This window comes from Lycium barbarum, unplaced genomic scaffold, assembly GCF_019175385.1.
Source record: "Lycium barbarum isolate Lr01 unplaced genomic scaffold, ASM1917538v2 unchr_scaffold_02, whole genome shotgun sequence".
Taxonomy (NCBI): Eukaryota; Viridiplantae; Streptophyta; class Magnoliopsida; order Solanales; family Solanaceae; genus Lycium; species Lycium barbarum.
The window spans coordinates 1,056,680-1,072,894 of record NW_026843399.1 but is presented as its reverse complement, the minus strand read 5'-3'; the positions used below and the strand labels follow the sequence as shown (position 1 = coordinate 1,072,894).

The 16,215-nt window shown below is 41.4% G+C and overlaps 2 protein-coding genes across 5 annotated transcripts in view; both read left to right on the top strand.

The window, feature by feature from the left end:
- Positions 1 to 11,749, top strand: part of LOC132625479 (ubiquitin-like domain-containing protein CIP73) — a 30,159-nt gene extending 18,410 nt beyond the window's left edge. For 3 of the 4 annotated variants that reach the window (XM_060340137.1, XM_060340138.1, XM_060340139.1), the window contains exon 16: positions 11,696 to 11,749. In XM_060340137.1, the coding sequence (XP_060196120.1) occupies positions 11,696 to 11,734 (39 nt within the window). In that variant the 3' untranslated portion in view covers positions 11,735 to 11,749. Of the gene's footprint in view, positions 1 to 4,277; positions 4,564 to 11,695 lie in introns of those variants that run through there. The other variant, XM_060340141.1, reaches the window with a different exon arrangement.
- A 927-nt stretch (positions 11,750 to 12,676) lies between these two features.
- Positions 12,677 to 15,118, top strand: LOC132625480 (uncharacterized). Its single transcript, XM_060340143.1, has 3 exons — positions 12,677 to 12,767; positions 13,455 to 14,894; positions 14,989 to 15,118. Exons 2-3 carry the CDS (start codon positions 13,874 to 13,876, stop codon positions 14,991 to 14,993), a joined length of 1,026 nt encoding a protein of 341 aa, XP_060196126.1. The 5' UTR covers positions 12,677 to 12,767; positions 13,455 to 13,873; the 3' UTR covers positions 14,994 to 15,118.
- The last annotated feature ends 1,097 nt before the right edge of the window (positions 15,119 to 16,215 follow it).

Below are 16,215 nucleotides of genomic sequence, written 5' to 3'. Positions count from 1 at the left end.
GCAGACGTGGAGCATGATCTGAACCAGTTCTTGACAGATGCTCCATGCTCAAATTGGTAAACCAGTCCTGATACTGTTGATTAACTAGTATCCTGTCCAATCTTTTGAATATGCAATCCTACCCAGCTCTTCCATTCCACCATTCCACCAGGTAAATGGACTTCCTCTAAATTCTACTTCAGCAAGTTCACAAGAATTGAGACAAAATGCAAAGTCTTCATAGTCTGATGGATAAACAGGTAAACCACCTATTTTTCCCTCTTCATTCAAAATAACATTAAAATCCCCACCAACCATCCATGGTAAATTCATAGAACTTGCCAAGGAATATATACTATCCCACAACTCTAATCTTGCAGCAGAATCATACTTTGCATAAATCATTGTGGAGATTAGTTGCTTACCACTCTCCTGAAATAGAAGCTTAATAGTCACTTGTTGCTCAGTGTCCATTAATACTTCCACATCAATTCCATCAGCAACAAAATACCAAATCTTACCATTGCAATTATGATTAGCAAACTGCATACCCAATCTTCTCTTATATCTGTCAATTTGCCTTGATTGTTGAAAAGGCTCCCGTAAAGCTATGAGGACAAATTTATGATGTTTGTGCAGCATTTGAACTCTATGGAAAGCCTTCTGAGTAATAACTGATCTAATATTTCAAAAGGAGGACTTCATCATTGGAAATTAGATTTATTAGCAACATTTCTCTTTGGAAGAATCCTAGATGGTTGCACCTCTCCATCACCTTTGGAACCTGTTTGAGTTTTCTTACCTTGGATCTTAGCAGACCCAATTTCTCCACCATTCTTGTTCTTCCTGCCCTTCTTAGACTTGTTGACTTGTGAATCACATCAGCAACTTTTGATATATCAATCTGATGCTGCAATAAATCCTCTTCTTCTATCCTGTTGAAGTATGAATCTTTGCCTGATTGATTCTTCAAAAAATCCCCTTCATTGGTTCTATCCATACTATTCAGATCATGAGAAACTAAAGCATGCAATTCTTTAGTAGGAGATACTTTTTTAGGCAGAGACATCATTTGAGTATTTTCCTCCATCACCAGCATATCAGTATCAGCCTTCAAGACATTGCCTTCTGTAACAGGTGGGTAACAACCTGTAGAATAAGCTTTATCAATTTGGCTGCCTTGTGAATTTTCTACTGCATCATCTGTATTAACAATGTGCTCCTTCTCTGCATATACTGTTTCTTCATCCAACAATTCATCATTTAATCTGGCATTGTCAACAATATGATCATAATGTGTGCTATTTTCCAATCCTATGATCTCCTTTCCTTCATTGGCAATATAAACTGTTGTATTACATTCATCCATCACCACTGGATCATTACTCATCTCTTCACTCTCTTCCTCTTGATTGAGAACTAGATCTAGCCTTGAGGTTACCATAACATCATGTGCTGGCTCCTGATCCTCATGGCAAATTGGTTGAATGCCACCTGATTCTTCTTTTCCTATTGGCAGCTGATTAATATTATCCTTACATCCCAGTTGAGCAATCTCTTCAACTCCTTGAAGATCCTTCTCGTTCTCCATCTCAATTGGTCCTGAAACAGTTTGGATTGCCTCCTTCTCTACCACTTCAATTATAACAGATGAAGAGCTTTCAGTAGCCCCTCCCCCTTTCTTCTGTTCATCAGTACCAGCTGGAGATCTTTCAGAAATACCTACCACCTGATTGAAATTCTTTTCCACCCAATCCTTAGTGCTCAACTTAAGAGTTTGCACTACCTGATCCTCAACACTTTCTTGAATACCATTTTCTGCATTAGAATTAACCACTTCTGCTGCATTATTCACTTTGCTTGATTCTTCCTCCTCATTAATTAGTGATAGAACCTCAAACTTATCTGTGCTGACCACTAAATCTTGAATCTTTGCCTTGTTACCCTCATCACCATTTTGATTACTATTCTCAGCTTTGTTTTCCCCTCCAGTTGATTCTACATAATTCTTTGATCCAGGATAAGTCACCACCTTACCACTAGATAACACCTTACGAAGAAACTTCTGAATAGGTTTTTGCCATCCTCTATAACCTCATCTATTCTCCTTCTTCCTTTGTTCTTGCCTAGGTTCTTCCATCCTCTCCTTATCATCACCTTGACCCTGAGCAGCATCTTTGTCCTCTTGGTCAGCAGGTTTATCAATATCTGGATGTAGGACTCGACATTCATCATTAGAGTGACCTCGTAACATACATTCAGTACAGTACTTAGGGAGATGATCATATTGAATCTTCACTCTAACACTACGAGTCTCCTTAGCATCTTCATCTTCTATATCCATCATCACAAACTTAGGAAAATCTGCCAATAAATCCACTTGCTCTTTAACCCTAGCACAGTTAGTCTAGTTTTGTTAACAGTAGCAAGATCCAATTGTAATGGCTTTCCAACAGCAGAAGCTAGTGAGAATAATGATTGTTTCACAAAGAAAGTTGGTAGAAGATTAGGGAACGAGATCCATGCCATAGCAGTCGTGGTTTCCTCATCAATCTTAAAGTTTGAATCATATATTAATGGTCTCATCTGATAAGAGAATCCATCCTTCGACTTGAGCCAAAATCTTCCAACCTAGTACATCGTATTAAGACGTGCCTATTTCTGAAAAACCCCACCTGACACTTTCCTTTAGCACCACATTGAGTTGGAATGATGGTCTTCAACTCTTCCAATTCAGGCCACCCGTATGAAAATTTGCCAACAATTACATATTGTAAATTCTCAATCATTTCCATTCTAGCAACTTCACTTGATGTCCATTTTACGTAAGGGATCCCATCAATGTATGTAATCTTTTTCAAGGGAATGGGATCACACTCATGCATGGGCACAACATCTGGATCTTTCAAAGTATTAGCATATGAAGTGGTAGGGATATTAGGAGGGATCGGGTGAGTAGGGATGTTAGCGGATAGTGTCGTTGATGGTAGAGGTGGGAAATGGGATGATAACGAGATATCCAAAGGCTGGCCAACTGCCGTTGACGGCTGGCCAGTAGGTGGCGCCACCATGTGACTACGTTAGGGTTAAGGTTTGCATGGGAGAAGAGAGCTTTTTTATTTTGTCTTTGTGGTCTTAAGTGTTTTTTTTTTTTTTTTTTTTTTTTTTTTTTTTTTTTTAAAAAGGTGTGGTCTAGTGGTCAATGAAGTGGGTGCAAAACTTGGAGACTAAGGTTCAAACCCAGCAAAGTCAATTTGCACTAGTTGGTTTCTTCACATCCGCCTAAAGCTTGGTGGGTAGAGTTTCCTGGTACCTGTGTCGGTGGGTAGTAGCGGGTACGTCTGGAGTAGTCTAGGTGCGTGCAAGTCCCAAATGCCACCGTTATCCCAAGTAAAGGTAAGCTGCGAAGCTATGCCACACCCCTGCTGGGAAGATAAACTAAAGAAAAAGTGGAGGGAGGGATGGATGGAGGGGGCAAGGATAGAGTAAGAGTAGGAGCAGATGTGGTGTCTCTTGATTGAAAGGATTTTGATGTTTCAAGCTCAATTGTAATGCAATGCCACATAAACTACCCAAGTGTAATAATGATGGTGACCCAAAAGTTTGCTCCAAGGTTAAGTACTTTGCCCGTTTGTCATTTGGGAAATTGGAAGGAACTAGTATACTGGCTATACTCCACTAGAAGTCAAGGGGAATGAAGTGGTACTTCTCTCTTTTCCTTTTTTTTTTTTTAATTTTTTTTTGGTTGAATCTGTATGTTAGCAAAATCTGGTGTCTGATTGAAGTGACAGGTTTTGGACCCAAACTCAATGCATGTAATTTTGTTATCCTGTTTGAAATAGAGCTGAAAGTAGTTTTTTTTCTTGACCAAGAAGTATCAGTTTAGGATATTGCAAACTAGATTAATTGTGCTTTTGAATAAAAAACTTACACCGTAGGATATAACCCAACTTTGTGACTACGTTTACCTGTGTACCTGGTAATGAGGGTGGGATAGTGATTTATGGTTAAGGCAAGCGAGGTTGCTCCAGGCAAGAGCACTCTACTTCCAACCAAGAGGTTGGGAGTTAAAGGAAGCAAAGTTGGAAAATACCTCCCTGATGTGGTTTGCGGGGGGAGGGAGGGGTTATTAGCTGTGATCATTCTTATTATATGAGCATATTTTTTTTTTTGCTTGGTCATTACATGAGCAAAATCTTTGGTTGGATTGACATGTGTTTATCAACTATCCATAGTGTTACAGGCTTACTAGTTATTTCACATTGCATAGAAAATAATATCGTTTCTTTATGGTGTAGCGGGAGTGATTTCAGGGTTGGTTTGGTGCAACGGTTCCAGCCATGACAATGCATTGCAGGCTTTTGGTAATGTTTTGATCTGTATAACGAGATCTGAATACTGCTTTGGCAGCACAGATGTTGTAATGAGCACCTTCCAGATTGTATAGTACTGCCTTATTTGTTCTCCATTTAAGTTCTGCATTTTTTGGCTCGTCATTCTGGATATCAGCCAGTGTATAGTCATAGTAAGTCAGAACGGTCGTTGCAGGGCCAAGTAAGTTATTTTTCTCAATTTAGCTATCTATTGTGATGTTCTTCAAACGAATGTAGAAGGGGGGTAATGGGACTGAAATTATGAGGCCGCTAAGAGTTCATTTTAAGGATTGTGGGGGGATTTGTGGGGTGTTGTGGGGGGGGAGGGGGCGTGGGAGTTGGTTCTGAATGTTCTTATAAGCACCTTTACCTGAGTTATTTGAAACAGATATTGAAAAGAAAGATGGAGATTTCGTTAGTATTTTTTTTTTCCTTTTTCTCTAAGCTGTTCTATGTTGCATTATGTAAAAATGTCTGCTTGTTACCTATGCGGAAAATAGAAGTGCGTTTTTGGGATCAATATGCTGTACCTTACATTGGGGTTGATCAAGGATAACTGGTTATACCCGTAGGTAAAGAACCTGCAGTTATCTATCCTAGAAGTTTTCGCTTCAACAAGCAACGAGACTTTGGAACATATATAAAATTGATATGAAAGGGAAGAAATTAGGCTTTGAGAGGTTTTTGGTACGAAGAAAATATTTTTTTGGGAAATAAGTGATTTTCACATTTTTTTTTTGTTTTTGTTACGCAAGTTGGAAAATGTCATTTTGAGAACATTTGTATATGTTTAAAGTAAAATACCGTGAGGTTTTTGAATTCGGAGTGCAACTTCTGGTGGTGGGGGTATGGAGGGATGGGGTAGGATGGGTGGAGTAGGCGGATAAGAGGGTGGGTGGATTAGAGATGCGTTGATGTGTTTTTATCAATCCGGAAAATATTTACCCTCAAATTTTTAAGGAAAATATTCTCCTATTTTAAGAAAAATGTTTTTCTAGATATTTAGTGCAATTAATAAAAGAATAAATAAGATCATACCAAACACCCTAAAATTTTCGCACGGAGTCTAGGCAAGCGATGGATAGCAGTGCCGCAAAATCATTTTCTGATTATACTATAAACGAGACCCATATATGAGAAAAAGAAAGGAAGAGAGTACTATACTTGCTTTTGATTGGATCTGTGTGATAACTTAGTCCATTCTCTCGGATTTTACACACCTAACTATTCGTCTGGGCCTTAAAACAATTATTTCAATCCAAACTCATCGCGATAGGACTTCATATGGCTAAAATGTCTCATTAATACTCATTTAGCACGTTCACATCTATCTCAGGTTTACAGAAAGTAACATTATCCCTCTATCATTCATCCTCGAATGAGAGTTATGGCCTAAGATTTTACATTAAAACTCAAGCTTCAAAAAAATTCGCTAGAGCTATCCCTTAACAAAACTCTGCTAGCACCCTAACAATAACCATTGGTCATCACAGGGATTGCCGCAACTAGCAAGCCTAAGCATGAAATGAGGGATTCACACCTTTAGTCTATACTATCACAAGAATTTGAGGGTATCTCTTCTTCATGTCCTGATTCGCCTCCTAAGTCGCTTCTTCAATATTATAGTTCCGTTACAGGACTTTAATTGAAGCTACATTCTTAGTTCTTAATCTCCTAACTTGACGATTTAAAATATGCACAGGTACTTCAACATAAGACAACCCCTCATTGACTTCAATCTCTTCGTGAGTCAAGATATGAGAAGGATCAGGTTTATACAACCTCAACATCGAAATGTGAAATAAAGGATGCACCATAGTCATGTCGGATGGTAATTTCAACTCGCAAGCCACCTTCCCAATTCTTTTCACAATTTCATAAGCAGAAATAAAATGAGGACTAAGTTTACGCTTTTTACCAAATCTCATTACTCCCTTCATTGGCGACACTTTCAAGAATACCTTGTCACCAACAACAAACTCTAGCTCACGACGTCTCATGTCCGTGTAAGACTTTTGTCGACTCTGAGCTGTCTTGAGTCTTGCACAACAAGATTCACCTTCTAAATTACTTCGTGAACTGAGTCGGGATCCAATAGTTCTACTTTGGTGGGTTCAAATCACTTAATTGGCGATCTACAACGCCTCCCATAAAGTGTTTCATAAGGATCCATCTGAATACTCGCTCGATAACTGTTGTTATAAGCAAACTCTACGAGAGGTAGATGTTCATCCCAATGACCTTCAAAGTCAATCACACAAGCTCTCAACATGTCTTTGAGAGTTTGTATAGCCCTTTCTGCCTGCCCGTCTGTCTGAGGATGGAAGAAAGTGCTCAAATTTACACGAGTTCCCAGACCTTCTTGGAACGATTTCCAGAAATGAGTTGTGAACTGAGCACGTCTGGCAGATATGATAGACGTTGGAACCCCATGTAATCAGACTATGTCCTTCAAATATAGCTTTACATAACTCGATGTAGGATCCATCGTCTTTACCGGAAAAAAATGTGCAGATTTTGTGATTTTGTCCACAATCATCCCAATAGAGTCAAACTTGGCCTTTGTGCGGGGTAAACCCACAACAAAGTCCATATTAATCATCTCCCACTTCCATTGAAGAATCTCAATGTTTTGGGCCAGACCATCAGACCTTTGGTGTTCAACCTTCCCTTGCTGACAATTCAAACACTTAGCCACAAAGTTAGAGATATCTACCTTCGTGTTCTTCCACCAATTGTGGTGCTTCAAATCTCTATACATCTTCGTGGATCCTGGATGCACAAAATATTTGGAACTATGCGCTTCCACCATCAACTCTTGTCGGAGGCCGTCAACATCAGGTACGCATAAGCGTCTTTGCAACCTTAGGACATCATCATCAGCACCAACAGTGAATGAAGTGTACTCACCCATTTTCACTTCATCTCGCAGCTTTCCCAGAAGTCCATCTTCATATTGCTTAGACTTAATTCTCTCCACAGTATTAGATCGCGCTTGCATAATTTGCACTAACTCACCATTTTCAGTTTCATTGAGTCGGACCCCAAGACTGGAAAGTCTTTGAATTTCCTTGCCCATGCATCTCATGAGCATGCAAATATGCTAAAGTACCCATAGATTTTCGACTCAAAGCTTCAGCAACCACATTCGCCTTGCAAAGATGCTACAAGATGTTCAAGTCGTAATCTTTCAATAACTCTAACCATCTTCTCTATCTAAGATACAACTCTCGCTGCTTGAAGATATATTGCAAGCTCTTGTGATCGGTGACGACGTCACAGTGTTCTCCATACAAATAGTGACACTAAATCTTTAAAGTGAAAACCACAACAACCAATTTCATGTCATGAGTCAGATAGTTCTTTTCATGCTTCTTCAATTGTCACAAAGCATAGGCAATCACTTTGTCGTTCTGTATCAACACACAACCCAAACCAATTCTGGAGACATCCCAATAGACTACATAACCCCCTGAGCCCGAAGGTAAGGTCAGAACAGGAGCTGAAGTCAATATCATCTTAAGCTCTTGAAAGCTCTTGTCACATGCTTTAGACCATTGAAACTGTCACACCCCAACCCCGTGGGCCGCGACTGGCGCCCTACTTGGACACCCAGACAGACGAACATACCAAATCATCATATTATAGATTATCTCAGTTCTCATATTAATCATTTAAAATAGATTTGAAATCAAATATTATCTTAAGCGGTCACGCGTGCCAAAAAAATATCCTATCCAAAGTCAAAGGGAGCGGCGGAATACACATCGCCGATTATAAGCACATATACAAATATACAGGCCATTCTGGCCGTATCCAAATCTGATAGGTTGGCGGAATATACATCGCCAGATACATAAACATATACAGACAAATGGGCCGTTTTGGCCATAATAGTAAACGGGACCGCACTAAGACGCAAATCACAAACAAACGCACACACACAATGACCCATGATCCACATATATGACTACAGGCCTCTACAAATCAAAACGAAGACATATGATGGGACAGGGCCCCGCCGTACCCAAATAGTCAAATGTACAGAAACATATACGTAGCAAAAAAACATATGTACCAAAATGTGGGCTCCGGATCAAAGGAGCACTCTGTGATAGCAGAATGTGGGTTCTACACTGGCAGATCACGAACCTCTGTACCTGCGGGCATGAAACGCAGCCCCCCGAAGAAAGGGGGGTCAGTACGAAAGATGTACTGAGTATGTAAAGCATAGAGTACAGAACTACGAACCATAACTGACATAAAAAAGTACAGAGAGAAAATACCGAATCAGTACATCAGAGTTTGTGCTGAAAGCATATGTATATATATATCATGCAAGTAAAATCATGCATAAGGCTCAGGAACGTGGTCACCACTCCGACGCTGGTGCCACACACAGCATACTCCAGAAGGTTTCAAATCTCCGTACATCTCCAAACACACATATCATCATAACATATCACCAGCCATATCACAGCATAACTCCAAACGGAACCCGACCCTATGGCGAGGTCTCGGGAACCGTAACACAGCATACGGCCGAATTTATCATAGCGCGCACGAATCATAACCGGCCCGGGAACCGGTGAACGAAGTCATAATAAGGGCACGAGCGGAGTTGTGAGCAAACAATGCAATTTATATATCAAAACACCTTTTGAAACTTGATAAAATCATATGTTAACTCATTAGTCAAAGTAGTTCGAACCATTAGCCAATACGGGGTTAATCTCACAAAAGTATTTCCAAAATGGTATTTATGGTTCAAAATATAATTTAGAATATCGTGGAAATCAAAACATTATTTTACGATAGCCAAATTCATAATCAAAAGTCCATTGCCGACATTATACAAAAACGAGCCTAATAGAGCAAACAAAGGAATCTCGGGTTTAGCGGGCCCACCTCTGGTCAAGTCGAGGTGGCGGACACGAATCACGAACATTTGGGGTCTATGGAATCACACATAGGAGTTTCGAAGCGATTCAATTACATTTACAAAAGTTTCGGACATTTGATCACTTTTCAACAAAATATGAGTTTTATAGTTCAATTCAATTGAATGAATAGTACTTGATTTCCAATTCGGATTTCCATGAACAGAATTGCCTCCGGGGCTCAAATATCGACCTAGTATACCTAGGACATGCCAAAAGAAGGAATGGGATAGCCTTACATACCTTTCGCGCTCCTTACGCTTGTCCAAAATCAAACTCCGTTTCGCCTAAAACCTACAATTGGTCATAGTTGCCAATTAGGAATTGCAATACCTTAAGAAATCACTTAACTTAATATTTGTCTACCGAAATTTCGGCAGCACTTCCCCTATACGTATAACATCCCTGAGGCTTAGCTCGGCTCAATATATCAACAACAACAACCCACAATACCAAAGACATCACGAATCACAACAAAATAGATCTAACGTCAATATTCTTCTTTTCTACATAAAGCGACGACTTTCATTCGAACTTCGCAACATCAAACTAACATCAACATTATCGTATACATTTACTCACTCAAGATTATTCAAACATATTCCAAAAATATTCCAAGCAATATACATGAATTCAAGTTATCCGTCACTTTCCATATTCCATCCGAAACTTCAACGAATGCAACAACACTACCAACTCGCATTGTTTCCTTCCAAGTTCATTACCAACAATCAAAATTCACATTTTAGAATCTTGTTTTCATAATTATATAAAATCTACATTAAATTCACATGATTTCCCATAACAACCTACAACCATTTTCAATACCAACTTGATTCATTAAACTCTTATTTACATCACAAACACCACAACAACACAACTAACAACTAGATGGAATTTAATTCATCACTTTCCATCATCACCATGGCACACAGCCATGCACCTACTCACACACATACACGGCTATGCCCACACACATCACAATCCCATCGTTTTCATTCAATTTTAATCATTATAACATATATGCTTCTTCCATAACATAAAAGAATAAGATTCTTACCTTTTTCTTCAATTTTCCCCTTTCCGCAAACGGAGTTTTCTTGCCAAACTAATTATACCACGTTGTAGAGGGCCTTAAACTCATCAAGAATCCAAGAAGGAAGAGATTTTTGGATCAAAGTCTAAAGACTTGGAATTTGTTTTTTCTCTTGAAGGGGGGCCGAAACCCCCTCTCTCTCTTGCTCTTCTTTCTTTGTTTTGTTTCATGAATGTTCTAAGGGATATAGATATATATATTGTCCCTCTTATCTAATTGTCACATGAATAATTAATCTTGGGCTTGGGCTAAGGCACATTGGCCGGCCACCCCTATTAAATTGGGCCTCAATTCTCTTTATTTTATTTTTTTAGCCCAATTCACTTATGGATCTTATTTGTAATTCCCGAAACTAATTTCCGAAATTCCAATTTTTGCCCTTGGCCTTCTTCCGTATTCCCGCAACGATATTTTTCATGAATAACACACATGTATGAAATAAAATCAAATATAGCCCTCCTTTCCTACAAAGCAAGTGTTAGAACCCGTATTTTTGTACAGTGGAATAATCCGGATTTAATTATGATAAGTTAAGGGCAAAAAAATTATTTCGGGATACAAAGTCGGGATTCTTGACCTTCGATTTTATTTTGAGATATATGTGGTGCATGAATTTATTGGTATGGAACAATTAGGAAAATTTGGGACCAAAAGTGATAAAAATTGGAAGATAAAAATTATTCACAATTTCCATGGTTGGCCCACACAAATGGTGTTCAATTTTAATTGGTCCACCACATTGTGTGGGCCACAAACCATAAGAGATATTATGGGGACTTAAAAAGATGACCTTAAGTCATCTCCTCACCATTCTATACTTAGCAAAAAAAAAAAAAAACAAAATAAAAGTGGAAGAACCAAGGGGGAGCTCACGGCTAGGAGCAAGAAAACCAACCCCCATTTCTTTGCCTTCAAAAATTAATTTCTTGGTGTTAACCCAATATATTGAAGTCCCTAAGTAGCGTGGAAGAGTTGTTTGGGTCATCTAACCATTCATTGTATCCAATTGCAAACCCTAGGCTATTGTAAAGTTGAAAAAGAAAAGGTAAGATTTGATTTTGTTTTTGCGTTATGAAGGTTATATCCATGTTGTAGTATGTTATAATGGAGGAAAATCATGAAATATGAAATGTTGGAGGTGAGTTGTGTATGTGGAGCTTGAGCCGTGTAAATGGGTGTTGTTGTGTTGTGATTGAAATTATGAATTAATGCCTAGTTATTTGATTATGATCATTGTAAGGTGAAGAACAATTTAATGCCCAAAGAGTCTTTTAGCTAATATTTGGCATTTTATGGCTTATTTTTAGATCGTGGGCAGCCCGAATCATAGTTTGGACTTAGCTTGAGTTGGATCATATTGGAGAGCGTTTGAGGTATGTAAAGCAACCTTCCTTCTTTTGGCATGCCTTAGTTTCACATAGGCTAGATTAGAGCTTTAAGGGAATTCCAAATTCGAGATCCGAGCATGTTATGATCCATATATATATTCTTTGGCACTCTTATGTATGTTTTTATGAAATATGAACCATGATGTATTTGAAGTAATCGCTTTCCGAAATTCGCATAGAAAATGTTCACTTTAATGAATTTTATAATCTCTGAATGCCATATTTTTCGCATAGAGGCTCGGATCGCTCCAATAATTTTTATAGGAGTTTGCTTGATGTATAATGGGTATGTTTTTCATAGGCGGGCTCAGTTCGGGTCTATACTCGTCCGTGGGTCCCGCGACGCCCTTTATGTAAATTCGACAACTTTGAATCAAAAAGTGATAATTATTATTCCGATTTCGAATATGACTATTTTACTTATCCTTCGGATTTATAATAATGATTTTATGCATATGATTCCTCACTACTCTGCTCATGCCTACTATGATATCGTTCGCCGGTTCCCGGGCCGGTTCTGTTGTCGTGCGCTTTTTGATACATTCCGGTGTTATGCTGTGTTTATGGTTCACCGTGCTCCTCGCTCGAGGGCCGGGTTCCACTTATGTTTGGCGTTATGCTGTGTTTGGCGTTATGCTGTGTTGTGATGTGTGACGGGGATTCGGAGATTTGAAACTTTCTGGTGTTATGCTGTGTTGTGGCGCCATCGACAGGCGGGCGACCACATTTTCCAGTGCCCTATGCATAATTTATACTTTGGAAATAAACATTTTGATATGTATTATTTTCTATATATCTGATTCGATTATTATTCAGATTTATTTCTGTACCTTCTGCTTTGCATACTCAGTACATATTTCGTACTGACCCCCTTCTCCGGGGGCTGCGTTTCATGCCCGCAGGTACAGACGCACAGCCTGGTGATCCACCTGTTTAGGACACCCTTTCTGCTATTCGGAGTGCTCCTCTCTTTCCGGAGCTTATACTTTTGGTATATATATTTATTAGTGCATTTGTATATATTCGTTCATGGGTACGGCGGGGCCCTGTCCCGTCATATGATTATGTCGGTCTGTTTAGAGGTCTGTGGACATGTTTGTGGGTTAGGGTCTTTCTGTATGGATGTATGTACATGTCGTTTGGGCGATCATATACGCCGAGGCGGCCGGCCCGCATATGTTGTTTGGGCGATCATATACGCCGAGGCGGCCGGTCCGCATATGTTTATATATTGCTTGGTTAGCCCTGTGTGGCTTTTGTTGGTATTTTCTGCGTGCAGGGTATATTGGATAGTCCGTAAAACAAAGGAAACTCTGCCGAAATTTTCTGGAAATTACCTAAATTTGAAATAAAGTCTTGTCGGCTTCCGCCATATACTAGAATGAGTTGATAGAATTTGAGATAATATTTGATAGATGGGTTCGGGTGCCCAGATCGGGCACTAGTCACGGCCTACGGGGTTGGGTCGTGACAAAAGTGGTATCAGAGCGGTTTGTCCTCGGAGTGTCCACAGATCGTGTCTAGTAGAGTCTTGTTTATCGGTGTGTTGTGCACCACATCTATAAACAGGAGGCTACAGGACATTTAGGATGTTGTCTTTTCTTCTGATCTTAGATCGTGCGATAGAACTGTGCTATTAGGATGATTCTGTTTTGATCTGTTGTTGTTTTTCTTTCAGTGATGCCTCCGAAAAAGGCGACGGCCGCCCAGAAGAAAAAGGGCGTAGTAGGAGAGACCAGCCGGGCTCAGAAGGGTACTCGGACCCTTGCTCAGATGATGCGTGATATTACGTCCCGGCCAGCCGACTCTGCTACGTCTTCATCGTCAGAGGAGTCTGGAGCAGCTTCACCATTAGCTCCAGGGGCTTCAGCTCCCGCGCCTCCAGCTCCTCAGCCAGGGGCGGAGGACAGGACACTGAGAGAGGCTGTGCAGTTATTGACCACTCTGGTAGCGGGACAGGCTCGCTGACGCGGGCGGAGAGATGATGATGATGACGATAGGCGTGACAGCCTGAGGGTTCGAGAGTTTCTATTATGTGGCCCTCTAGAGTTTTACGGGTCTAAGCCCGACGAGGACCCCCATGACTTTATTCGGGGGATGCGGCGCTTATTAGATTTGGTCAGGGCTTCAGAGACTGAGTCTGTTGAGTTGGCTTCGCATAGACTACGGGATGTTGTTGCTCACTGGTATGAGTCCTGGGAGCTATCCAGGGGTGAGGGTGCTACCCCAGCTACTTGGGACGAGTTCGTGACTGCTTTCACTCACCACTTTTTGCCCCCAGAGTTACGGCGGGCGCGGGTTGACCGATTTTTGCATCTGCAGCAGAGGGGTCGGAGCGTCCGTGAGTATAATATGGAGTTTGATTCTTTGGCCCGGTATGCACCTGCCATAGTAGCAGATATGGCCGATCGGATGCACAGATACGTGATGGGGTTAGACCGCTATTTGATTGATGGCTGTATGGCGGTGGCATTGCAGGCAGACATGGATATTGCCCGACTACAGGCTTATGCCCTGGGTATGGAGGACCGACATAGAGCTGATTATTCTAGCAGAGATCGGGACAGGAGGCCGCCCAAGAGGGCCAGATTCGCAGGTTATTCTGGAGATTCTCGAGGCGGACAGCCTCAGCAGCAGCAGTCAGGCAGACATCCTCCTCCGTCAGGCCGGGGTACACCCCCACAGTTTATCGGCAGGAGATCTGAGGGTGCCGGATATTCAGGGGCAGGCCCGAGCTCTAGGGCTTCAGGTTCACAGTTGGACAGAGGTTCCAGCAGTCAGATGAGGCCACCCAGACCTTTGTGTTCCTATTGTGGGAGACAGCACCCGGGAGAGTGTTTCCGAGCTACGGGTGCATGCTTTGTGTGCGGCCGTCAGGGCCATCATATGAGAGACTGTCCGGCTAGAGGTGGTACAGGCAGTTCAGCTCAGTCTACCGGGTCAGCCGGTGGTTCATCTTCAGCCTCGGTGGCGATGCGCCCTGCGGGGCGAGGTACTCCAGCACCAGCAGGCCGCGGCAGGGGTCGTGGCGGAGCTTCGGGTTCTAGCGGTCCTTCGAACCGCATTTATGCCTTAGCCAGCAGACAGGACCAGGAGGCTTCGCCTAATGTCGTCACAGGTATATTACTGGTTTTCTCTCGTGATGTGTATGCATTGATTGATCCTGGTTCTACATTATCATTTATATCTCCACTCGTTGCTGATAAAATTAGGATAGAATCCGAACCGATAGAGCCTTTTGAGGTAGCTACACCAGTAGGGGATTCTGTTATAGCCAGTCAGATTTATAGAGATTGTTCCGTGATTATCTGTGGCCGCTGCACTAAGGCGGATTTGGTAGAGTTAGATATGATCGAGTTTGACGTGATTATGGGTATGGATTGGCTAGCTTCTTGCTATGCTAATGTTGATTGTCAAAAGAAGATAGTCCGATTCCAATTCCCAGGGGAGCCAGTTATAGAGTGGGCAGGTAATACAGTATCGCCGAGGGGTAAGTTTATTTCATACCTCAAGGCTGAGAAAATGATCAGAAAGGGGTATATTTATCATCTGGTCCGTGTTCATGATTTAGAGGCAGAGGCACCGACTCTTCAGTCAGTCCCAGTGGTTAATGAATTTGTAGATGTATTCCCAGATGAGCTTCCGGGTCTTCCTCCCGAACGGGAGATAGAGTTTTCTATTGATCTGTTGCCAGACACTCAGCCTATCTCTATTCCTCCGTACAGAATGGCACCTGCAGAATTGAAAGAATTGAAAGAGCAGCTGAGAGATTTATTGGAGAAGGGTTTCATTCGGCCTAGTGCGTCACCCTGGGGAGCTCCGGTATTATTTGTGAGGAAGAAAGACGGCTCGCTGCGGATGTGCATTGATTATCGGCAGTTGAATAAGGTAACCATCAAGAATAAATATCCCTTCCCCAGGATTGATGATTTGTTTGATCAGCTGCAGGGTGCCAGGTACTTCTCAAAGATAGACCTGCGATCGGGTTATCATCAGGTACGGGTACGAGAGGCTGATATTCCCAAGACAGCATTCAGGACCCGATATGGGCACTATGAGTTCAGAGTTATGTCTTTTGGGCTGACAAATGCCCCAGCAGTATTTATGGACCTGATGAATCGGGTATTCAGACCGTTCTTGGATATGTTTGTGATCGTATTTATCGATGATATTCTGGTTTATTCTCGGTCAGAGGCAGAGCATACGAACCATTTGAGGACGATACTTGGCACACTTCGGCACCAGGAATTATATGTTAAATTTTCTAAGTGTGAATTCTGGTTATCTTCAGTGGCATTTCTGGGACATATTATTGGGGCTGATGGCATCCGGGTGGATACCCAGAAGATCGAGGCCGTAAAGAATTGGCCTAGACCTACGACGCCGACAGAGGTGCGTAGCTTTCTGGGATTGGCTGGTTATTATCGGAGATTCGTGGA

Bases quoted from the DNA above. Each gene is read 5' to 3' on its own strand.
- LOC132625480 (XM_060340143.1), top strand. From the start codon at position 13,874: ATGCGGCGCTTATTAGATTTGGTCAGGGCTTCAGAGACTGAGTCTGTT.